The following is a 27,034-nucleotide window of genomic DNA, read 5'->3' on the forward strand; positions in this document are numbered from 1 at the left end:
TATTTTTTTGTTGTTGTTGTTGTTGCTGATTTTGAGACAGGGTCTTGCTCTGTTGCTCAAGCTGTGAAGTGCAGTTATGCGATCATAGTTCACGATAAGCTCAAACTCCTGGGCCCGAATGACCTGCCTTAGCCTCCTCCTGAGTAGCTAGAACTACAGGCATGTGCCACCACACTCAACTAAGTATTTTTATTTTTTGTAGAGACAGTGTCTTACTATGTTTCCCAGGCTAGTCTCAAACTCCTGGGCTCACGTAGTCTAATCACTGCAGCCTCCCAAAACACTGGGATCATAGACAAAATGAGCTTCTGCACCCAGCCAGCTGCTGTATTTTTAAATAACCAACAGTGTGTCTGTATGAGTGTTGGTTATATGTTTGTTGTCTTATTAACTAGATCTCAAGTTCCTTAGTAGACTAGATCATAATTTTTTAAATTTCTTGTTCTCTATGTTGCTTAGGGTGCTTTTTATATTCTCAGGGACAGAATAAGGTGCTAGTCTTCCTCTCTTTCTTCAGCATAGCGTCTGCACAGACATGGAGCCAGCTAGCCCTTCCTAAAAGAACATTTGCAAAGAAGGATTTCCATGGCAGCATTATGGATTGGGATTTTTAATTTGAAGGGTTTCCCTTCGCTGAGTCTCCTTTATGTATTTTCTTTCCATCTAGTCTTTTGTTCTGGGTTTGTATAGTGGGTAGAAGGATGATATGACACACTAGACTCTACTTTTTCATTTTAGGCTCACACATTACTAATGTAGCAGGCAGTTCTTTCTCATTGCTATTCCTGTGGTTATATCACATTCTCCATTCTCTTTCAGTGCTCCATGTTTTGTTTAGATTCAGAGTATGTTTAGAGAGTTAATGTACATTTGTCAATGCAGCTCAATAAAAGGTGATTATTAGGACACCACATCACTTACCACCTTTGTGGTGATATACTGAAAAATGGCTGGATGCTTTTACTTGACCATGGCTGTGACCTCTTAAGGTATTATTGCAAGTATGTTTTGCTTTTATAGAGTGTGTGTGTGTTTGTGTGTGTGTGTCTTATTCATCAAGCCATTCCTATAGTAAGAAATAGGTCCATGCCCCCACCTCCTCATGAGAAACTAGAGGACTTTGGTACAAACATGTGATTGCTGAGGTCTCTTCATGGAGCACCAGTAAGCAAGAAGTTTAAACATTTATTCAAGTCAAACTAAAGGAGGTGTAAGCACTACTGTTGCACCAATCATCAGGAGAATTTAGAATCTGATCTGTTTAAGTGAAAGTCAGTGTTTGATGAAGAAACTTGTTAACATTGTGAACTTTATTTTGTATTTGTGGGCTTGATAAATCCTGATTGTTTTTAATATGGTACTTCATAAGTAATTTCAGAATGAAATAATGAATGAACAGACTTTTGTTACTTCTAAACTCAGCAAATTTGCAAATGGGATCTTTGATAATCTTATTTGTATATAAGACAGTGAGTGCTGATCACACTACTACTGAGAAATTTGGAGCCCCACCTCTGAGAATCTTCAGCTTTTCAATATTGCTTCTCTTCTCCCTTTATTTACAGCCCAGAACACTCTGAACAGGTGTATATTCTTTGTGGTTCTTTCTACCGTAAAAACAAAAGAGTACTTTCTGTTTTTGTTCACGAGTATCTAATATCCTTTAGGAGAATTCTCCTCGTTTATCTTCTAGGAAATAAAACGGAATTCTTGATAGGTTTTTGTACCTAGTTAGAAGGTATTGAGTCCACAAATAGAGAAAAAGCGTAGAAGTGATACAACTAAAACTAGGACAAAAGCCAAGTTAGAGCAGATTTTTTTTTAATTTTGTGAAGAAATGCTTATTGTAGAAATGTAAAATATATAGAAGAGTATGAAGAAGGAAACGAATTTGCTGTCATCCTTAAAAGTGGAGGTAGCTACTGTCACTTACAATTTTTTTTAATGTACCATGGTCCCCAAGTATCCATGAGGGCTTGGTTTCAGGACCCTCTGCAGATACTAAAATCTGAGGATGTTTGAGTCCCTTTTATAAAATGCTGTAGTGTTTTTGTGTGATCTATGCACATCCTTACATATACAGTCAAGTGTTGCATAATGACAGACCACATAAATGACATCAGATTTTCCTACCTGTTTTTACTGTACGTTTTCTGTGTTTAGGTACACAAATACTTACCATTGTGTTACAGTTACCTGTAGTATTCAGTAGAGTAACATGCTGAGCAGGTTCATAGCCTGTGAACCATAGGCTACACCATGTAGCCTAAGTGTATAGTAGGCTATATATACTGTCTAGGTTTGTGTAGCTACTCTCTGTGATATTTGCCCAAGGATGAAATTGACTAATGACACATTTCTCAGAATGTACCCCAGTTGTTAAGCAATGCATGACTGTATTTTGAATCATTTCTAGATTACTTACAATACCTAATACAGGGTAAATGTGGTACAAATAGTTGCTATACTGAATTTTGTAATTATTTTTTATTGTTGTAGTGGGTTTTTTGTTTTTGTTTTTTTGGGTTTTATTTGAGACAGGGTCTCACTGTCAGCCAGGCTAGAATGCAGTGGAACGATCACAGTTCATTGTAGCGTTGACCTCCCAACTTAAGGGATCCTCTCACCTCTGCCTCCTGAGTAGCTGGGATTACAGGTACATGCCTCTAAGCCCAGCTAACTTTGTTTTTTTTGTAGAGACGGGGTTTCATCATGTTTTCCAGGTTGGTGTTGAACTCCTGGGCTCAAGCAATAGCCTGCCTCGGCCTCCCAAACTGTTGGGATTATAGAAGTAATCACCACCACCCCCAACCTCTACTATTATTTTTAATGGAATTTTCCCAAAATATTTTCGGTCTACAGTTTTTTGAATCTGCAGGTACAGAACCCATGGACACAGAGGGCTGACTATATATCTTTTTATTAATTTAAATATTTTAATTAATTTAGGTGATGCTGAATGTTTAGTTATGTATCCTTGTGTTTGTGTTTCTCATGCAGTTAAACTTTTTCCAAAACATTATTTTCAATATTAATATAATGCTATAAGAGTGTATGAAGTATTCTCACGTATCTTCCAATTTTTCTGCTATTACAAACAACTTTTAGGGGAAAATCTGTACACGACTCTGATTATTTCCTTAGGATAGAGTTACAGAAATTACTGTGTTAAAGGTATGAAAATTATTTTAAGTTTCTACATAAATACTGGTAACTTGTAAATAGGCATTTTAAAATTGTCTTTATTATTCACTATGTATAAAATTCTTAAGTACCGAGAGGAGGAGAGCAGGGCATGTCCCTCTGGTTGTCTGGGGCAGTTCTTCCTCCGTTAATGGTGTGATACTAATTCAGACAGATTTGCCCAGGGAACCAGAATTAGAAAGACTTTTTATCATACTTGAAATATTTTATGGAGTAATTGCTAAAGAAGGCTGTTTTGATAATTGTTTAAAGCAACTCAGATATTAATGTATACCAATGGTCTAAGACAATGATTATGACGGTGTTCCAGTTGGAAGGGGAATAACAATTACTCAGACATAGCAAACAAATTAATGCTGACTGTTGTTTAGTTTGATTTGGTATGTGTTTAGTAACTGTGCTACGTTGTGTATGTGGCTTTTACAGTGCTAGAAAATGTAGTATTTAAAAGTAGAGAAGGGTTGTAATGGTTATCTTTATGAACAAGGGATACAAAAGAACCCAGTAATTCAAAGATGGTTTTAAATGAGAGTTCATTTTTTGTCATTTGTATATGTTGCTCTGTTTTTGAAGAAAATTAATACGCTGTTTTGAAACTTTAGGTTTGCATATACTTGAGTAACTGTATACAAAGTGTATCCTTTTGTGTAGGTGTGAAGATTCTTGATACACAGCCTAGAGGGAAAGCAGAAGCATAGTGGTGCCTTTTATTGTTCTTTCAATTTCACTGATTCTAATTATAGAAGCTTACATCACCTTGGTTGATGATGACAGTTTCTCTCTCCTTCTTGATTTTTCTTCCTCTATTACTCCCTAAGGATGGATCATATTTCATAGTGCATGTGTGTCCAGCTGGTGGCTGTGACAGATTTTCAACAAAAATGGGGGTGATCAGTTAGTGGATATATATATGACAGTATGCTGAAGCACATTGTTTCTTACAAGAGAATAAAAGAATGCTGGTACTCTTGCCTCGCCTCCTTCATGAAGGCTGAGGAATAGGTATGCAGTTTGAAAGCAGAAGTCCTGAGGGGCACCAGTAATTAGAGTTAACTGTCTGATAACTGCAAAGATGCATTTCAGATGTTCATGTTAAACATGGAGGGAAAGGGGTGGAAAAGATTGTTATGATCCTTTGAAAGGGCTTGTGTGTTACCTGTGACCATTGCAGTCATTTATTCATTTATTTTCCAAAAGACTTTAAGTGTTTTCACTCTGTAAATGAGTACAATTTAAGTTTATATTTCAAAAATCAAATACAACTAAAATGCAGAAATGAGTGTCCTCTTTATTTTGTAAAACTACAGAATTTTTCTTTTGTTCTTTAACTTCTTTGGAGTTTGGCTTCTCTAAATTGTGATTATAATATTTCACTGCAGATTGGGAATACTATTAATATAATAAGTAAATAAAATACCTGGGTTAGTATAAATCCAGTTTTTGTTATCATTAGTTTTGTTTGTTTTTCATAATGCCTAGAATGTATATCCTCTTATGGCTTACCTTCATCTATGGTAACCTTTCCCTGTCCTTCTTTTCAGTGTTGTCACGTATTGACATAAAAGATACATTTACGGTTAGTTTAGTAACTATCAGAACCTTATCTTTGGCTTTCTAAATAATATGATTTCAAGTATTTCAGTTTGTATATTTGTTTATAAATAATACGCACAGTTAACATAAATTTTAATAACTACATGGCATTTACACTTTTATAAAAGTATTTCATCATGATTTGAATCTTTGCAAAGTCAACATACATTGCTCTATTTTATAGTAGTGCAAAAGACCTTTCTAAAGCTAAAGATTTCATTAATAGGGGTTAGCATCATGGCATTTCATATGCAGGAGAAATGTGTTCGTTAAGTGGCTGTCTTGTAGTGATTCCTAGACAATATGTAGATCAGAACATTCTCCTTTGCTGCATTTAATTCATTTGAATTGATAAGATAATGAGATGAGATCGTGATAAAATTCTAAAAGTGATGTAAGTGAAAAATAGGTTATTTACCTAGTCATTTATTTTAGTTATTTGATAAATTACTATTCTCTTCAAAGGATGTTTATTTCTTCATTAAGTAGTTAAAAGGCAAAGTCATTATTTCATCAGAATGCTGGTGGATCCTCATGTTGAGTATGGAATTTGGCCTATTTCTTTTCTTGGTATTGTTACACAGGGAGATTTCGCATGATAGGTTCACTATACAGTTCCCTGGAATCAAAGATACTATGAGATGATTGGTAAAGGATGATGTCATCTTCACTTGCAAGTCAAACTAAAGGAAAAGAGAGTTTTGTTCCTTCACTGATTTGGTGTTTACTACAGTAGGTCTAACATATGGCACTAGTGGATTACATTTCTCATACTGGGCGGCAGTTTTTTAAAGCAGCTAAGAGATGGCTGTCTCCCTTACCCAGCTTGAGGTCCTTCTTTGTGTGTTGATCAGCATGATTTATAAAAAGGGGGAAAGGTGTGCATTAAAATTTTGCTTTTTGATTTGGCTATAATATATTCTGTTGGACTATACATGATGCATGAATATAATTACTGTCTGGTGTTGAAATTCTTAGTATTCTTGAATCTTGCCACTGATATTTATGTGTAAAATACTCATATTTTAGAAATTTTATCTTTAGTGAAAGTTTGTCTTCATGTACATACAAAGTAGCTACTATCATTTTTCTATTTTAAAGAATGATTAACGTTTGATTTTAATTAAGGTACAATGTTAAGTATCAAGTGGAATTCCAACTCACGTATGGTTGATTTAAATTAAACTGAAAAAAAAAAAAAAAAAAAAAAACCACACTGGTGCTTGAAAATCAACCTGTATAAATATTCCATATTTTATGTTTAGAAAACTAGTCATGCTTGTTTGCATTTGTGAGATTTAATTTTATATTTAAATGCAGGTATTGTGTATTTTGGTATTGTGTCTTTTGGAATTTTGGCAGAAAAACATTCTTTAAAACTTTATGAAAATCTAAATAATTACATGTTTTGAAACCATAACTTGTCTTTGTTCAAAATTATACTTAGTTTAACTTAAATTCTAGTTTTATAAGTAGCAGCGTAATTCAGATTGGCAGCATAGTGTTGTTCAGAAAGTGACTCAGACTTTTCTCAAAGATATTGAAGAACTTATTTTTTGTGTGCCTAACGACAAGATGTTTCTTCTGCAATTAGTGGAGTCCTTTGTTAAAATACCTGTCTCCCAGGTAACATGTCCTGTTATGTTGCACATCCCGTTTTCCCCAAAATAAAAGTGTTTGGTGAATATAGCAAAATAATTCTATTGCTTTGATTTGTTCACTGATTGTTTTTCTCACAATTTTGCTGCCTGGAGGTATAACTGTATTTTACTGTTGGGAACTGTCTTACTTTGGCCATTAGGAGCAACCATCACAAGCTTAGTTGGAGTATCTAGTGCCTTGTAGCAGAAGCATGAAGAACAAGGATGGGGACTAGTGGTATTGTGTTTTCAGATGGAAGAGGGTGTGGCAAAATTAAAATCTTTTTCTGTAATTTCTGTAGAAAAATGGGGCAATTTTTTTGAGTCCACACTGTGGAAGCAGGTTTAATCATTTTCTTTGATTTCTTCTGAGTTACTTTTACTGGCTTCTTGTCTTTTTCTAGGAATTGAGCATTGGGCTACAGGAAAGTACCATGTGGTGTAGATTATTCTTTCTCAAAGGAGTTGGTGCATGCCACAACTATTGATGTACACGTGATTTTTTTCCAGCTTCCCTTTGCAAAATGAAATTCTATTGTTTCCATTTAAATTTACTATCTACCTACAAATCTTAGTACTAGTTTGTATATTCTTAATGTTAATTTAGAGTGATCCTGAAGTTTGTATCTTTCAGAGCAGTTATTCGATAAATAGCAAATTTTGCAAGCAGAAACCCCTTGTTAACAAATACATGTGACATCTGAGAACCTAGGCTGCCTTCTTTATTTGGAATGCAATGGTATCTTATAATTTTACCTTGGGAGGACAATACTGTATTACATTTGAATAATAATAGGAAATATGGCTTCCCAAATATAGCTGTGTATCAATGTACAGAATTAAAAATCAAAATGGATTTTTAAAACTGAAGTCGAAAGGGTGTTCAAGCCAATTTTTTTCTTAAAGAATTTAGCTTGCTGATGTGTCTCATGGAAGGGAGGATGGGGTGTGTGTGTGTGTGTGTGTGTGTGTGTGTGTGTGTTCAATAAATTGCTCTTTGGGCTACATCTGCAGATACAGTAGCCAATTGATCTAATGCAGTTTCTGGAGGCTTTCTGTACAGGTGATGTCATCCTTTTAGCTCTATTCTCCTCCCACTCTCTTTCCTTCTTATTAGATATTTCATCTTACTGCAGAGCATAGAATCAATAGGAGCTTCTCCTTAGGGAGCTGCTTTGAAACAGGCAAGGACAGTAGGAATTAAGACAGTAACATTCAGTCTTGCTTTAGCAGAAGATATAGTGGTTTTGTGCCATATTATATAAAAATGTTTAACCAGAAAAGCCAGACTGACATCAACAGTGCTGTTTTACTGATACATTAGAATAAGAAGCAGTGCTGCAGAGCTGTAAACAGTGCCTGTGAATAGAGAAAATAATTACAATTTTGGAGGCTCTTAGGCATTCTACAGGACAAACCTGTTACAGCACATATCATCTAACTGCCATTTGCTCAACGTTTTTTTGTTGGTGGTGGTGGTGGTGGTGATTTTTTTTTAACCTCTGGTGGTTAAGAATATAAAGAAGAAACTTTAATCTTCAGGATACAGTGTTTGCTTTTGATGCAGAAGAATCACTGAGTGCTTGTTCTACAGAATGAAAGAAGTTGAAGGAAAGACAAAGCTATATCACAGGGAGGAAAGGTTTCACGGAATCCAGGAACACAGATCTGGTGCATGTTGCCTGGTTTGCTGTGACTAATACTGTATTAACTGTTGTGCTACCACTCTGCATGTCTGTGTCAGGTGCCTGAGGCCGCATGTATATGTTTGAATATTCTGAGCCAGAATTGTAAACATCTTCGTTTATTGTGATTTGCTTGTTAAAGTCAACGTTTTAATTTAGAACAATACTTTACTGAAAGCTCCTGATTTCAGTTTTAAAAGGGGTTTGGAGAGGCTGCCTTTATATAAACACTGCAGTGGTGTGTGATTTGTAAAAAGAAACTTAACAGAATTTTATCACCATACTCATCACTGTGGCTCTAGTTTGAAAAGGAAACTACACTTGCCAGCCTAGGAAATGGCTTTTCTTGTTCGCTGTTATGCCAATTGTCTTCAACCATGGGCCTCCAAAGTAAGTAATTGTTATTTTATTAGCAATTGATTTAATCCCGTTATTAAATTTTATTTTGAATTGTAAATGAGCTTTATTGCACTGTTATATTTTCTAAACTTTAAAAATAAAAACTACAAAGTAGTTCTTCTCATTGCCATTTGGTTTTTAAATTTAAATATCTAAAACATTCTAATGTGACCTCTAAGAAGATTTGAAAGGTGCCTTTTAAATCTATAGACTTAAATTGCAGTGCGTTTGAGATGTACTCTCTTCAGACTGAATTATTTTTTGATTATGGCTATTGCTGTACATCAGTGATCATACTCTAACTTGCTTCATTTTCTTAAATGGCTGATATATTTAGGTATGTTAGTCTAATTTCTAGATTATATGACATGTTTCATTAATATGCTGTCAGATAAATTATGATTGAATTGTGCTATTTTACAGTTGAATTGTGCTATTTTACAAAGATTAGTTGATAATTCTTAAGCAGTGAAATAATGTGAAGAAAATATTCATGAAAATCAATTATGTCAAAATATTTAAATAATGATTCTAAGTATTTTCAGGATAGTAAACCATTAGCAGCTGGAGACTATTTAAGGTCATCTATCATACTTGTCATTTTTAGATAAACATAGTAACTCACAAAAAAGCAAAGTGCTACGCAACCTTCCAGGCTAGGTTGTAGGAAAATACATGCTCTAATTCAGTAAGTTTTATTATACACAGTGACTATTTATATAGTTTGTAATTTGATGCCACTCAAGTTATCTTTCCTGTCTCATGTATGTATTATAAAACAATGTTTTTTCAAAACATTTAAATTGTAACATTTAATATATTAAGATTTTTTATGGTTCTCTTGCATACAGACAGGCACAATAGAGGCACTTCTTAGTATGGTCTGAAATCATGTCTTTGTTTCAAGGTTGTCCTGTTGATGGTGACTAAGGAAGAAATGCTATGATAGCATCATGGTCTCTTTTTCTGTTTTATCTGGCCTAGCTCACTGCATATCTTTCTTAAAGGCAGCTTCTGGAAAGACATTTAAATTCGCTGTCCATTTGGCAAACAGCTGATTGAGATGAAAAGAAGCCTAGGTACACAGTATATTTGTGCTATTATCTGGCTAGGGCTTAAATGGCCTTTTTAGTGAAAATGACACCTATATGGCCAAGCATTACTGATGCTTGATAGCTGCACTATACTACAAAGCTTTAAACCACTTGTAGAAAGCAAGTGAGTGAGACTATGTAAAAAAAACTTTAAAGAAAATTAAGAATGAGATATAGGGGTTGTTTTTTAAGGTAACCAGCAAAATAAGGTAGCCTTTGGAGTGCTGATATTAACAAATATGGAAGAGTCAAAGAAAATTTCAAATTCAGCTTCTAAGGTTTCAAGAAATGCCAGCAAACATTATATGAGCAGGATTCTGGATTGGTACTCTACTGTGTAAATCAAGTATTTATAAGAGTATATATCTCTGTCCCCCTTCTGTCATGTTACTGTTGATGGAATTTTGACTCTGCATTGCAATTAAACACATAAAACTTAGAATTTTTTTATTCTTCTTTTCATTTTCCGTACATTTTACTGGTTTTATTTTTATTCATGTGTTTTTGCCTATGCTACTATGTACTTGCATTTTACTACTTCTGAATGCATTAATTTTCTTGCTGAAATAGTCTTATTAGCACAGTTCTGTTGGGGGTTGGGGAAGAATGAATCATAAATGCCTTCCTTTATATTTACTCTTAACATAATTGTTTAGTTGAATATAAAATAATAAATCCAAAGTCTTTTTCCTTTAGCACTTTGAAAAAGTTACTACACTGTCTTCTGGCCTCCAGTGTTGCTGATGAGAAGTCTGAGCTCATTATTACTTTTTTTCCTTTTTTTTTTTTTTTTTTTTTTTTTTAAGAGACATGGTCCTCCAGCTTGGCCAGCATGGTGAAACCCCATCTCTATTAAAAATACAAAAATTAGGCCAGGCGCCGTGCCTCACACCTGTTATCCCAGCACTTTGGGAGGCCGAGGCAGGCAGATCACCTGAGGTCTGGAGTTCGAGACCAGCCTGGCCAACATGGAGAAACCCCGTCTCTACTAAAAATACAAAATTAGCTGGGCATGGTGGTGCATGCCTGTAATCCCAGCTACTTCGGAGGCTGAGGCAGGAGAATGGCTTGAACCCGGGAGGCGGAGGTTGCTGTGAGCAGAGATCACAATATTACACTCCCTCTGGGCAACAAGAGCAAAACTCTGTCTCAAAAAAAAAAAAAAAAAAAAAAACGAAAATTAGCCAGGTGTGCTGCCACACATCTGTAGTCCCCACTACTCGGGAGGTTGAGGTGAGAGAATCGCTTACATCCAGGAGGCAGAGGTTGCAGTGAGCTGAGATTGTGACTCTGCACTCTAGACTGGGTGGACAGGGAAAAAAAAAAAGAGAGAGAGAGAGACAAGGCCCTGCTGTGTTGCCCAGGCTGGAGAGCAGTGGTGTGATCATGGCTCACTGCAGCCTGGAACTTGTGGACTCAGGGGATACTCCCACCTCAGCCTCCCACACAGCTGGGACCACAGATGCACACCACCATCCCTGGTCAATTTTCTAATTTTTTTGTAGAGACAAGGTCTCTCCATCTTGCCCAATCTGGTCTCAAACTCCTGGACTCAGGCAGTCCTCATGCCTTGGCCTCCCAAAGTGCTGGGATTACAGGCATGAGCCACTGTGTCCAGCCTTTGTTTTATTATTATTATTATTTTTATCCTTGATACCATGAAGTTTTGCCCTGGATTGCCTAATTTTTGTTCCCCTATTGACACTTTTAGAGTACTCTCTCAAGCTGAAAATTTTCATTTGTCTTCAGTTGTGAGATTTTTTTTTTTTTTTTTTTTTGAAAGAGTCTCACTCTGTTGCCCAGGCTGGAGTGCAATGGCGTAATCTCCACTCACTGCAACCTCCACCTCCTGGGTTCAAGCGATTCTCCTGTCTCAGCCTCCTGAGTAGCTGAGACTACAGGCACCCGCCACCACACCCGGCTGATTTTTGTATTTTTAGTGGAGGTGGAGTTTCACCATGTTGACCAGGCTGATCTTGAACTCCTGACCTCAAATGATCCACCCACCTCAGCCTCCCAAAGTGCTGGGATTACAGGTGTGAGCCATCGCGCTCGGCCCCTAGAAGCTATCTTACAATTCTGGTGGCTTACTTTTAATTTTGTAAGGCCTCCATCGTCTTGTGCTTCAACTAGTGTCTCCTATCTCTTGTGTGTACCATTTTCTTCTATTTCACCTTCTGTCCTTCCAGAGTGATCTTAAGAGTAGGTACCCTAAGTGGAATATTGAGTCATAAGGTATAAATGTTTTAAATGTAATCTTACATTTGCTCCCCAAAGTGGCCACTCCTAAAATTGTTGTCCAAAAATACCAGTTCATACTCCCATTAGCAGTTTGTGAGAATATTGTTTTCCTCCATAGTCTTTCCTGCATTTTGTATTATCAGACTTGCTTTTTGCCAATTTGATGGGGAAAAAAGTATTTGTTTTAGTTTTTATTTCCCTGATTACTTGCAAGGTTAACATTCTCTTCCAGCTGTTGTTTGTTTGTTTGTTTGTTTTTCCTGCTGTTGTGACCTCAATGGCCTTATGTTGAGATGGCAGAGCCAAAAACACCTAAACAGTTTGGATATCTGAGTCTCTGTATACTAGGGTAGTTGCCCCATAAGTTACCTGTACACTTCACTAGGGTAAGCCTTAGTGATCTGAGGGCCCTCTATTGTAACAAAATCTAGTCTAACTGAGAAATATAGTAGCTCTTATATCACTGCCCTTCCCAGAAACCTATAGTAACTCTATATTGTCTATAGGAACCAAATTCAAAATGCCTAGCTTGGCATTACTGATTATATTCTACCTCTAGTCTTTTCTCAATACCTCTCTTTCCCTGCTCCCCCCCCCATATACAAAGTATTCAGCAGACTTTATAACTTCATAATGTCTGTATTCAAGTTGTTAGCTAAAAAAGTTTCTTGCCGCTTCAAATAGAACTTTTTAACAGTAGGCCTTGTGAACATGTTATCTCCAGCAGAGCACAGAAGTTCAGATATAGGAAATGGATGAAGGATGCTGTGAAAGATGGGAAGTTTTGCCAGACCTGGTGGGCTGGAAGGACAATGAGGTAAATGAATTGAGGTTGCTGATGAAAGATCAGCTGTTGAGTCCAGGTGGATCAGGAAGAGAAAGAGAAAGGGCAGGTAAGCTGAGAGATAGTGGAGAAGATTTAAGGAACGAAGAACTTCTCTTGGAGGAAAATCCTTTCCTTCATTTGTTACAAAGAGAAGATAAACTATTGGGTGTTGTGAACTCCCAACTGAGTATCAGGAAACAACTTAGTAGAAAAGAACAATGGATTTAATCAGGCTGCCTGGGTTTCAGATCCCAGGACCCCAGTTTCCTAGCTATGTGACCCTGGGAAACCTTTATAACATCTCTAAGATTAGGTTTCCTACTCTATAAATTGGCTATAATCATAGTATTACCTCATCTGGTTGTTTGAATATTAGGTGAGATAATCTATGTGAAAGACATGTAGAAGTGTGTGTTTGGTACAAATAACTCAGATGTTAACTGCAGTCAGCATCATTATTCTCATTCTGTAAGGAGGTTGAGGGAATTCCTGTATGAAGTTTTCTTCATGAAGTAGAAAGCAGATGCTGTTTGCTTATAAATCTGTCTCCATTGTCCACTATTAGACTGAGCTCCTTGAAGGCAGGGCCCATATGTTTTCATTTTTATGTCATCAGCAGAGTTCCTGACACAAAGCAGAATATAACAGAAAAGTGCTAGAGTCAGACCTGGGTTTGATTCCTAACTCTACTACTTACTTGAGTGTATGATCTGGGCCAAGTTGCTTAATCGTATTGCCTCTGTTTCCTCATCAGTAAAATAAAGATAATAATAACACCTGCTTTTTAGGGTCTAGTGAGGGTGAAGATTGCTCAGTACATTGTCTGTACTATGAAGCCACTTGGCAGACTTCTGGCTTTGGTTCATTGTGTTACTTTTATGAATGACTTTCTTCTCTTTGGTCTTCTTGCAAATTCTCTGTAGGAATTTGCAATATATACTGACTCCTACCCCTGACACCCCAACCAAACACCACACATTTTAAAGCTATTTTCAGTGTTTGCCTTTCCAACTACTTCATTCCCAGATGAGTTTTTTTTTCATATCTAAATAATAGAAACCAAGTGGGAGGAAGGTCTTTGAATTGTATCATACCCTCATAAATATTTCTGCATTCTTGTAAGGAATTATGAGCTTGTTAATTTTTTTTGTTGTCTTTTCTGATATATGTATTAGAGCTATAAATGGCCTCTAAGCATGACTTTAACTTATCCCACAGGTTTTGATATATGGCATCTTAATTTTCTGTTTTAATATTTTCTAATTTCCAATGTGACTTCATTGATTCATGGGCTATTTCAATAGAGGATTGTTTACAATTTTCTAACATGATAGCTTTCTATTTATCTTTTTGTTATATATTTCTACCTTATTTGCACTGTTATTGCTGAATATTCCCTGGTTTCAGGCTTTTGTAATTTGTTGAGACTTGCCTTATTGTAAATTTTTACAAATGTTTTAATATGTGCTCTAAAAGAAAATGTGTTCTGGAGTTTTTGGTTCCATTATTCTATGTCTATACTCTTTAGGTCATTTGTTTATTATGTTCATTTCTTGTATATCTTTACTTGTTTTGTTTTTGTGTGTTTTGCTTGTTCAGACTGCTACTGAGATCTGTATTAAAAATTTATAGCATAATTGTAGATGACATTTTTGCCTTATACATTTTTTAAATTTTAATTTATTTTTAATTCACAAATAATAATTGGATGTATTTGTGGGGTACAGTGTGATGTTTTGATACATGTTCACGTTGTGAAACTATCAAATCAAGGTAGTTAATATATCCATCACCTTGGCCAGGCATGGTGGTTCACACCTGTAATCCCAGCACTTTGGGAGGCTGAGGCAGGCAGATTACTTGAGGTCAAGAGCTGGAGACCAGCCTGGCCAATGTGGTGAAACCCCTCCTGTACTAAAAATACAAAAATTAGCTGGGCACGGTGGTATACATCTGTAATCCCAGCTATTCAGGAGACTGAGGCAAAAGAATCACTCAAACCCAGGAGGAAGAGGTTGCAGTGAGCCGAGATTATGCCACTACCCTCCCTCCAGCCTAGGTGACAGAGCGAGACTCTCTCTCTCTCTCTCTCTCTCTCTCTCTGTGTGTGTGTATCCATCTATCTATACATATAGATATAGATATATATCTCCATCCATCACCTCACATACTTATAAAATGTCCCCTATTGGCTCTACTAATGCTTTTGCACCAAGTGTACTTTAAGCTATATCAGCTTCCTTTTGGTTGTGTTTGCATGGTGTATATTTTTCCATTCTTCGATTATTTAATATTTTCCCCTCTGTTAACTTGGTAGGTATACACTTTTTTACTATGCTTTTCTTAAATCAGAAATTACAACACACATTCTTCACCTTTCAAGTCTGCTACTACAGTTTCATGGACAGTACAAGGAACTGAGAGCACTTTAATAGCTTCATTTACCCTTCTCCAGACTTACATTCTGTTGTTGTATTTTAATTACTGTATTTTAAACTTCATGGGATATTAATGTTACTATTTTACATAGTCAGCATTCATGTAGATTTAGCCACACATTTCCCATTTTCCTTGGTTTTTCTTCTTTCTTGTGCCTGAAAGCTTCCATCTGGAATCATTTTTCTTCTCCCAGTGGATTTTATTCATTGTAGGACTGCTAAGGAATTATTTCCTTCATTTTTCTTTATTTGAAAATTATTTTTCCCCTTTTTTGAGTACTGTTTTTGCTCGGTATAGAATTTTAACTCCTGGAGATATCTATCACTCAGTTGTCCTCTGGCTTCCAGAATTTATGTTGAGAAGCCAGCCATCAACTTAATTTTGCTTCTGCCAAAGTAATCTAATCTCTCAGGTTTTTTTCCTGGCTACTTTAAAACTTTTATCTTGGTATTCCCCCTCACCCCCTGACACATGTACCCTGGTGTGAATAGGTATGGGGGGATTGTTTGTTTATTTGTTTTGGGGTGGGTTTTTGTTTTTTGTTTTTTGCTTTTTTATCTTGCTGAGAGTTTTTAAACCTCCTTGATCTGTGACGTTAGGTCTTTTGTCACTTTTGGAAAAGGCTTAGCCATCATCTTGCTTCTGTGTACTCGCTTCTCTCAGACTCTGGTTATTCAGATGTCACGTTCTTACTGAATCTCCTATGGCTCTTACCCCTTCTCTCCCAACTTCACCTTTTTTCCTCTCCATGCTTCATTCTGGATATTTTTCAGACTAGTCTTTACTTTTCAAATTCTGTTTTTAGCTCTGTCAGATCTTTTTTTAAGCCCACTTGTTGGCTTTTTAACTTCCATAGTTGTATATTTTAGTTCTAGATTTTTCATTTAATTCTTTTTCTTTCTTTGCTGAAATTGTTAGTCTTGTATTTTTCTCTCTATATATGATAAATCACTAACTGGACCAATTCTGACCAGTGAGCTATATGACCTGTGAGCTAAGAATGATTTTTTACATTTTTAAAGAGTTGTTAAAAAGATTTAAAAAAAAGAAAGAAGAAGCATACAGCAGAAACTGTATGTGACCTGTGAAACCTAAAATATATATATTCTTTGGCCGTTAACAAAAATGTTTGCCAACCCCTGGTATATATTAAACACAGTTGTTTTAGAGACTGTGTCTGGTAACCCTATTATTTGAAACTTCTTTATTAGTTTCTGGAGTTTATTCCGTACTTTTCATCAATACCATCCTGTCTCATCATATATGCCTGGTTTTATTGGACTGAGCAATGGATGTTGTATATGTGAAAAAAATTTTTTTAATTGAGACCTAGGATGACTTTCTTCCTATAGTGAGGATTTGTGTTTCCTTCCAACAGTTAATTGGAAATACTAGTAATCCTATATAACCTTATAACCTTATATATAACCTTATTTTAGCATCAGGCATTGAGGTGATTCTAAAAGTAGCATCAGTTTACTTTTGGGTGACTTTTACTCTAGAGTCTAATTTACTCTCCAGGGTCCCAATCCAAAGATGGCCCTCCCATCCTAGGCCTTGGAATTTAACCTTTGTCCCTTTAGCCAGTGGCTGTCACAGGTACTTCTTGGCCTTTCAGCCTTTTCTTTAGGAATCAGAAAATATTCTTAAGAGAAAAAGTAACCTCAGAGGCCAGATACTCTGTGTGTCTATGTATGTATGTATTTCAGGTTTTCTGTTTATCTTAGTACTAGGATTCATCTGAATTATCTAACATACCGTTATCAGCAGGGGAAGTTCATGATGTACTTTATGTGTAATTTTTATAATTACATTAATTCCTCTTGAGATAATGTAATTCAGACTCAGTCATTCCCTCAATACATTTAATACACACTATGTGTGTGTTTCTTTAATGTTTTTCAGTAGTAAAGCAATGAGAAACCCTATTTTTAAAATTAAATTGGTTTTTTTTAAGCCCTGAATAGCAAGTTGCAGAGAAATCATTTGGAAAATAAATAAGCATACCTCTTACGTAAAACTTTCACTACTCTGGAATGCAATGGTTTATTGTCTTAATTTCTGTAGCTTTTATTTTGTGAGATGTCTGTTTTATGGTATGAAATACATTATACAGCCTGCATACCTGATTAGAGTGTGACCATATTCAAGATGAGGTGGTGGAGTCACTTACTTTTTGTGTTTCTTGTATACCTGCGCCTAGTGCAGACATTCATTAAATCATGTTGAGTACTAAGAAGTCTCTCAGGGGCCAACTAGAAGCTAATTCAATATTAAGTGTAAAGATGCTCACAAAATTTTTGGAATATTGAATGTAATCCTTTGTTACTGGTCTTAAGTCTTGCTTCCGGTAGCTGAATTCCAAGACATTGCTGTTTTATTCTTGTGTTAGTCACCGTTTTTTATTAGGAGGGAGGTTGGGAGGGAGAAAGAGAGAGAGAGAGTGTGTGTGTTTAAAGGGTAACATTCCTACCCTTAAATGGACAGGTCTGATGTTTTTATTTGGGAAGATAGAAGGTCCAAGTTTTTCCTCAGAAATATCATTAGTAATGGCTTTTGAAAACTGTTCAGTGAGCTTACCATTGTAGAATTGCCTAATCGTTTCAGAGAGTACTATATGGTTCTTATTTCAAAAGATCTTTTTGCTAAAAGTGGAGAACTTGCGTTAGAAATGAGATTGCACAGTTATGTACATAAAAATTTGTTGAAGTTAATGTGCCAAAACCGCTTAAAAAGATAAAGACATTTAGAATAACTTAAATTATTTTTTTTTTCAGCTTCCAGCTGATCTTACCAAGATGCATCTCACAGACAACCCTCATCCACAGGTGACTCATGTGTCTTCTAGTCAGTCTGGTTGTAGCATTGCCAGTGACTCTGGAAGCAGCAGTTTATCTGATATCTATCAGGTAATACCTTAGGAATTTCTGTGCTGTGTATATGGTTTTTTTATTCTGCCAGATATTCTGTGCTTATGCCTTAGATGGTTAACGTATCTTTTAGAGTATGAAATTCAAGCGTAAGGTCTTTGAAAAAATAAACTTTATATACTGTGTCAAATTTGTAAGCCTGATTAAAGAGGCAGTCTCTCTTTTGAGAATGATTAAGTATGGTTCAGCAGAGTATGAATCTAGTGTTCTCTTTCATTTATCCAGGTGAATCCATATTAATATCTAATGCCTGTTTTGGTTAAAAAATTAGTTCTTGGAATAACTGAACTTACAAAAAGACTGATTTTTGTTATAATTGACTGTATATGTCTTCTGTAGTTAGAAGTCATGAAGAAAATTAGAGCTGCTTTTCTACCATAAAGCCTCTGTTGTAGTATAGCATGAATTAAATAGCAAATTAGTGAGAATATTTATGGACTTTTCCATTTTCTAAAACCCAAAAGACACAATTTCCAACCTACTGAGCTTTTCAGTGATCCTTGTAATAGTGGGGAGAAGTTCTAGGAAGACCCGTAAACTGAGAGAATCCTCACATGATCCTGCTGAGATTGAACCCAAGTTAAGTTCAGGCCGGGGCAGTAAGTATTTCGGGATCCAGATAGTGGAACTTCCAATGATGTCTCCTTTAATGCAAGTTGTAAGGGACAGTTCCCTGGGTGTGGAGCCCGGTGGTTGATTTTGTCAGAGATTATGAGTATAGAACATAAAACAGTTTAAATAAAATAACAAGAGGAATGCATGATATTCAGGGTTGGTTTGTTAAGGAATTCAAATATATTATCTATTCCAGAGCTGTCAAATAGAAATTTAATGTGAGCCGCGTATTTAATTTTAAATTTTCTAGTAGCCACATTAAAAAATATAAAAGGAAACAGGTAAAATTCATTTTAGTAATATGTTTTATTTAGTGCAGTATAACCAAATATTATAATTAAAACATGTATTTAATGTTTTAACATTATGAATGAGTTACCTTACATTCCTTCTTCATACTAAGTCATCAAAAAACAGAGTTTAAAGTTACGGCACATCCCAATTTGACTAGCCATGTTTTAAGTGCCTAATAACCACATATGGCTAGTGGCTACCATATACTAAGATTTGTAGAAATAGTATTGTTGTTGTCTGAGGAAAGCATTTTAGACTGGTTCTACAGAGTTACCCAGATTGAGATATTTTAGGAAAACAGCCGCCTTCTATTCAGGGAAGCTTGTAGGCAGATGCAAGATGGAACCAAGACAATACCCATTTTTTTGGTTTATATGTGACTTTTCTCAACAAAGGTCATTGCTGTGGTCATCTATATCTCCCTGTTTGCTTTTTACAGTATACGGAACAAGGAATTTTTCCCTGTTCTCCATTTTATAGTAGAGAGAACAAAGAATTAAAAGAGAGATGAAACAAGTTAATACAATGGCTCTGGGACCACTTAGTGCTTGTGTACCTATTGGGCTTCATGCATTCTGCCCCTCCCCAAAAGAATTATCTTGTGAAAGAAGAATTGTTGCACATGTAAAAATCAAGGTAGACTGTGTTTTTCCAGAAGAAAATGCTGAGGAAGATTGACCCTGGATCAGTGAAGTTCAGGGATGTGGCTGTAGATTTCTCTTAGGACATGTGAGAATATCTGGACCTCTCTGAGACTATACACAGAGGTTTGGTGTTGAAAAACTATAGGATGGGAGGCCGAGGCAGGCGGATTACCTGAGGTTAGGAGTTCAAGACCAGCATGACCAACATGGTGAAACCCTGTCTCTACTAAAAATTCCAAAATTAGCTGGGCGTGGTGACACACCTGTAATCCCAGCTACTTGGGAGGCTGAGGAAGGAGAATTGCTTGAGCCTAGGAGGCGGAGGTTGCAGCAAGCCAAGATCATGCCACTACACTCCAGCCTGGCCAACAGAGCAAGACTCTGTCTCAAAAAAGAAAAGAAAAGAAAAACTATAGGAACCTGGTATCACTGGGATATCCACGTCTCTAAGCCAGAATAATGCACAGATTAAGATTCAAGGTCACTTGGAAAGAGCAATGCTTTATTGTGAACTAGAAGATGGACTGTACGTAGTTGGTCCCTACATCTTTGCAAAGATGCTACAGGAGCTCCTATAGCATTGCACTTATATTAGCACCTGCAGATTACTCGCCTTTTAGCTGGACAACCTGAGGATGAGACTGGAGTACACCTGCTGGTGTTGGTTGGAGGTGTTCTATTGCAGGACCAAGGCATAGCCTATGTCAATATGTAGAATATTTCCATCACCTCAGAAAGTACCCATATGACCCTTTGCAGTCAAGTCCCTTCTCCTGACCCCTATCCTAAGCCCTGGCAACCACCAATCTCTTTTCTACCCATAAAGTTTTGCCTTTTCCAGAAGGTCATATAAATGGAATCATATAATTTCAAAAAATATGGTGCATTGAAACTTATAAATTAACCAATAAAAGTGGGAATGACTTTAGAGAGCACGAACAGATAAAAGGAACAAAATTATTAAAACTCTAGAACCAAAATAGGAATGAAGAAATTTAAAGGAGAAACTTATAATAATGTTAACATGAAATATATAAAACCTAAGATAAAATTTTTTAAGAGTGGTCAAAGAAGATAAAAATTTTCAAACTCTGCTGCCCGGCACAGTGGCTCAAGCCTATAATCTCAGCGCTTTGGGAGGCAGAGGTAGGCGGATCACCTGAGTTCGGGGGTTCAAAATCGGCCTGATCAACATGGAGAAACTCCGTCTCTACTAAAAATAAAAAATTAGCCAGGGTGGTGGAGCATGCCTGTAATCCCAGCTACTCAGGAGGCTGAGGCAGGAGAATCGCTTGAACCTGGGAGGCAGAGGTTGCTGTGAGCCGAGATCACACCAGTGCACTCCAGCCTGGGCAACAAAGAGTGAAACTCCGTCTCCAAAAAAAAAAAAAAAAAAAAAAAAATTTCAAACTCTGACATAACAGTTAACTTTAGGACAATAGCCAAAAGATAGAAACAGCATAAATGCCAAAACAAAAAGAAGCCAATAAAGATAAACACAAAAGGTAAAAAATCAAAATCATAAAAATATACACCTACATACTTAACATATTTTTTATATCTCCTATGTATAAAATCTTATATATCATATCTGTGAGATAAGTATATAGGATTAACATTATATTTCTTTAAATATATATACTTACATGCTTTTATATTTGTAGATACAAAATGTAAATCCGAGTTCAGGAGCACCAATTAGTAAACAGTGTTTTTCTACTAGTGGTGGGTTTGTGGGTAGTTTTTATTATGTTTCTTAAACCAACATTATCATTTGTTTATTTAACTAATCTTGAGGACGTATTTAAAGGAGAGTAAAAGGAATAAACACAGAATTATAATAGGTTGATAAGATATACCCTCCAAAGTACAAGATTTCTATAATTTTAATCCATGGATAAGATAAATATCTAACTAACTGAAATGTGTGTGTATGTGTGCATGCACATACATGAATATTTCCAATCAGATCCTTGGGAATAAAACAAGGAGAAGAATTAAATACTAGTACTGGACCCTTGATCTTTCCCTTCACCTTAGGCTACCTTTAGATTCCCTGTTGGAGCTATGAATATACTCCTTAGTTACAGGTGTACATTGCCAATGTATGTATCTTAACCAGGGATAGCTGAAGTGATTTGTCTAGTTATTTGAATTTTAGCATTCGAGAGATTTTTTAAGTGAACACCTAGCCTTTAACACCATAAGCAAAGCCTTGTGAAATGATACAAGTGTTTTTAATTTGGAGAGTTGAGGGGAAGATACCCTAACAGCTATTTTTTTTTTTTTTTTTTAGTGTTTCTGCTTTTATTCTTCTAGAAATTTAGGAACATTTCAAGTGAAATCCAGCTTTTTTTGTGGGACAGAAGACTATATATAGATTAATTTGGGCATTTTTTTCTAACGTGGAGTCTTCTCATCCAGAAAAATGGATGTCTCCCCAATTTTTAAAAATAATTTCCACTTTTATTTTAGATTCAGGGGGTACATGTGCAGATTTCTTACATAGGTATATTGCGTGATACTGAGGGTTTGGGATTTGAATGATCCCGTCACCCAGATAGTGAGCATAATACGCAGTTGGTAGTTTTTCAGCCCTTGTCCCTCTCTTCCTACTCTAATACACCCCAGTGTCTGTTGTTCCCATCTTTATGTCCATATGTACCCAATCGTTAGCACCCACTTATAAGTAAGAACATGCGGGATTTGGTTTTCCTGACGGCAGTTCTTAATAGGAAAACTGTTGACACTGTTTTATATGGCCAAATGTGTGGCTACACTTCTATCCATTTCCTTCTTGAGAGTTTTCATGTCTTCTGGTCTAAAAATAAAAGCCCTTGGCCCTCAAGGAAACTTCAAAATATAGCATTTACTACAGTGTTGAGGGGGCAGTGGGGAAAGCAAATTAATGGTTCCAGTGTGAATGTGTTTCTAATCAGCATAGATTAAAATTTTAAAGTATACATTAAGGTGTTAGAATGTTCTTAGATAGAATATTTTATGCATCTTCAAAGAATGCTCAAGAGAATAAGAAGTACTTCTTTCTAGATTCCTTTTTCTATTTATTTCAGTCTTTTCCATGAGCTAGAAAACTGTGAAATATTGACTCTTGAACAAAAGCACTTTGTCTTTTTGTTAACTCATTCTTAAACAATTCAAGGCACACATTTATCCCCCACCTACTTTTTCAGTTTCTATATAGGGAGTAAGCGTGTTTTTAAAAATCCCAAGGCTTCAGTTACCACCTCTATGGCAACATGATTTCCTAATGCACAGCTCTGAGTGCCAATCTCTTCAGAAACCTGGTGCCACATTTTCACTAGTATGTTCTTTTGTCACCCCAAGTCACCACATGTTCTCTTCCACCTTTCTTAAATATTTCTGTTAAGAATATCATCGAGGGCTGGGTTCGGTGGATCACTGGAGGTCAGGAGTTTGAGACCAGTTTGGCCAACATAGTGAAACCGCATCTCTACTAAAAATACAGAAAAAATTAGCCACGTGAGGTGGCACATGCACCAGCTACTCAGGAGGCTGAGGCAAGAGAATCGCTTGAACCTGGGAGGCAGAGGTGCAGTGAGCCAAGATCACGCCACTGCCCTCCAGCCTGGGCGACAGAGAAAGACTCCGTCACAGAAGAAAAATATATATCATCTGAGTCCTGGTCAAAATCTATTAGAATCTTTTGACTATCATTTTGAACTCCCACTTGAAATAAATTGCTCTGATTTTTAATTACTCCTGTATTTAAAAAGCTTTAATGCTTCACTGTTATCTAAATTACACTCTGAATTTTAAATTCCAAGCCTTTTACCTCTAACTACAATGTGGTTTTATATTTTACTGTTTCCCCACTTACACATTCTAGATTCTGCCCCATCACATATGTACGTTATTCCCTGAACATGTCTGCCTTTTCCTAGCCTTGTGTTTTAATCATACTCTTCTACCCATAGCTTCATGTAGATGAGATTTTCATGTTATCTCCCATGTCTTTCCAACAAGAAGAGATGTCTCCTTTCTTGGAATCCCTCAGCAATTTTTCTCTCAGGCATGTCACTTTTTCTCTCTGCTTTTTTGGGTAGTTACTTGTAAACTTGTCCTTTTTCATCACCAGAGTGAATTCATGGAGTGCAGAGTTGATGTCTTACATTTGTATCCCATGCTGAGTCAGGCACAGTGTTGGCATTTAGGAAGTAATCTAGAAATTTTTTTTTTGCATTGAATTATATTTGAAAGTAGAAACCAATATTGGCTCCATGGAAAATGCAGATCTCTGCTAACTAAAACTTTATTATCCAGGACAAAAGAGACTTGACTTTGCCTGCCTGCCCTGTTGTAGAGGTTATGAAATGGGTCAACCTGGACTGAAAGATTAACTTCATAGAGTTCTAACCCTGACCAGGAAGTCCTAAGGGACTAAATGGTCTGTGAAAAGGTTAGATGAAATACTAAAGATGGGAATACAGAAAAGAGAGGCACTGAAAGTCTAAGGTTCTGGCTTAACACTTGCCTTAAATTTGAAAGTGTGGTTTTTGTAAGTTTGTATAACTCTTTCTTCCAGCCTATAGTTCTCTTCATTGTAGCTTCATGTTTATCTAGATGGAAACAGGAAAAGGATATCCTCTGGGGGGTTATTTGGGGAAGGCCGAGTCATCAGAAAATCACCTCAGACTGTCTGCCTCACCAAATTATATTTATACATACAAAGACATTGATATGTCAGGAAAAGAAAAAAGTTTCATACTGTCTTAATCCTATCACCAGTATATATGTTTTTCCTGGACTTAACTCATTTATCATAATTAAGGGTCTGATATATCCCAGGTGCTAGGATAAATTAATTGAAAGGCCTGGGCTCAGTCTTCTATGTACCCTACCTTCATGAATACGGAGTGTCTTTTGACCCACATATTTCCACTCTTGATATTACGATATGAGTCTCTAAGGCTTTGTTAATTTTTTTTTTTTTTGGCTTTTTTTCTCATCTCTACTTCAGATTGGGTAGCTTTTGTTGCCCTTTCTTCAAATGTATTCTTCTTACAGTTTATATCTCCTTACTGAGATTATCCATTTTTCCTCTAATTGTTTTTCTTCTAAATTCTTGAACTTATTTATAATAAATGTTGAAAGTTCTTGTCTCTTTCATTATCGAATCTCTTTATAGTGATTTGTTTCCTGTTTATAGGTCACATTTCCCCCCTTCACTTATGTAGTAAGTTTTTATTGTATGCCGAACATTGTGGATATTACGTTGAAAAATATTCTTATCTAATTATTATAGCATTAAACTTTCTGCCCAGGAACGGCATATTCAGAAGTATCATGCGGTGACTTCTTGTCCTGTGGTCGTAATCATATCTACCTTTCTCTTAAGGACCTCGCTTTCCTTTGTTTAATCAAGGAATTAGTCTCTACATTTTTTTTTTTTAATTTAAGTTAAAAAAAAAAAATCCTTTTAAATTTCCTGGCATGTTTTTGACCAGTCTTATTTTTTTATTCTTAATTTCTATTTTATCACCTTATACTCTTGTATACTCTTAATATTTTAATAGTTTAGTGTATTTTCTTAACTAATTTTATTCTTTTTCTTTTTATACTACTATGTAAAAAGTAGAGGTATAAGAAAGGTAGTTGTGGTTTTTTGGGGGTTTTGATTTTTGTTTTTGAGACAGGTTCTCACACTGTCACTCAGACTGGAGTGCAGTGGCAAGATCTCGGCTCACTGCAGCCTTTGCCTCCGAGGCGCAAGCAGTCCTCCCACCTCAGTCTCCTGTGTAGCTGGGACTGCAGGCATGTGCCACCACACCTGACTAATTTTTGTATTTTTTGTAGAGACAGGGTTTCTCCATGTTGGCTGGCCTCAAACTTCTAAGCTCAAGTGATCTGCATGCCTCAGCCTCCCAAAGTGTTGAGATTACAGGCAGGAGCCATTGTGCCTGGCCTAGAAAGGCAATTGTAAGGGTAGATTATATTCTTTCCTTTGCAGTTGGTGTGAAAAGGTTCCTTAAAAAGTTCTTTTAGTAACCTCTAAGTCCCAACCCATGACTTCCATTCTTCCTAAAGAGCTGTCATCTTAGTTGTCTTTGCTTCTCATGCAGATGATAATTAGCCTTCCCTACTGTCCATATAACTAAATTCCATCTTGCCTTTTTATGTTGTGAGCTGTCTATCTTTTTATGCAACATAATCTAAAATATGGGAATGAGACTAGGTTGAAATAATCTGGGTCAGGGGATGAAAATCTTAGATTAAGATGAAGACAGTGATTTAAAAACCTGAATTTTTAATGCAGATTACACTTAAAAATTGATAAAATAGGAAAGGGATATACCAGGAGTGAGCTCTCCTGCATATTGAGAAATTAAATTGTGTAGAAAATACTGCTTTAGGTTTTTTCCCCAGTTGTTTCTTAGATTAAATCAGTTTATATAAATAAGATATTTCGAAAGTCTTTTTAGCATGTACACATATTTAAATTTAAAAGTACTTGTCTTTAAAAAAGGATTATAACCTGCAAACAAGTTTGTGGTTCTATGTATTATTCAGAAATATACTCCATTTAAACCCTATAATTTCATAGCCAGAAAACAACTCAGCATACTAGTCAGTCATGAGATAAAATTGCCCCTGTATGATCCTGTCTTAGTCCATTCAGGCTGCTATAACAAAATACTGTAGACTTAGGGGTAGCTTATAAACAACAGAAATTTATTTCGCACTGTTCTTGAGGCTGGAAAGTTTAAAGATCAAGGCACCAGCAGCAGATTTGGTGTCTGGTAAAAGACCTCTTTCTGATTGTTAGAGGTACCTTCTAATTGTAGCTTCACAGGGTAGAAGGGGAGAATGAGCTCCCTCAGGCTTCTTTTATACTAATCCCATTCATGAGTGTTCTCATGACCTAATCACTTCCCAAAGGCTACACTTCATAATTCCATCACTTTAGGGGTTATGATTTCCACATAAAAATTTTGAGGAGATACAAGCATTCAAACAGTCACAGACCCTTAAGAACTAGCTTGTCTAAAGATCACAATTAGAGTATTTAGTCTGGATTGTTAAATGACTATTACTTAAAGCTGTGCAGAAATCCAAAGGAAGTATAAGACATGGTTTTAAGAAACAGATCCGGACTCTTCCAATTGTAGTTATCAGAGCCTTAACTTGAATTAACAAAAGCCAAAAGGCCAGTGCTTGTGGTCCTAGCTACTAAGGAGGTTGAGGCTACAGTGAGCTGTGATCATGTCACTGCACAAGCTTGGGTGACAGAGTGAAACCCTGTCTTTAAAAAAAAAAAAAGAAAGAAAGAAAGAAAGAAAGAAAGAAAAAATGTAAAGCCAAAAGGTTAGTTTATTGACCCCCTAGAGAAAGCAGAGGCAACTCTAGCCTCAGGGTACCTGGATGCTTGCAGGTATGTCTGCCCCTATCTG

The 27,034-nt window shown here is 36.2% G+C and overlaps 1 protein-coding gene across 3 annotated transcripts in view; it reads left to right on the forward strand.

The window, feature by feature from the left end:
• RAPGEF6 (Rap guanine nucleotide exchange factor 6) overlaps positions 1-27,034 on the forward strand; it is a 234,450-nt gene that overhangs the window by 104,325 nt on the left and 103,091 nt on the right. For all 3 annotated transcript variants that reach the window (XM_010381558.2, XM_030926750.1, XM_010381559.2), the window contains one exon: positions 17,899-18,030. In XM_010381558.2, coding sequence (XP_010379860.2) covers positions 17,899-18,030 — 132 coding nt within the window. The remainder of the gene's footprint in view (positions 1-17,898; positions 18,031-27,034) is intronic.

Source organism: Rhinopithecus roxellana, chromosome 3 (assembly GCF_007565055.1).
Source record: "Rhinopithecus roxellana isolate Shanxi Qingling chromosome 3, ASM756505v1, whole genome shotgun sequence".
NCBI classification, from domain to species: Eukaryota; Metazoa; Chordata; class Mammalia; order Primates; family Cercopithecidae; genus Rhinopithecus; species Rhinopithecus roxellana.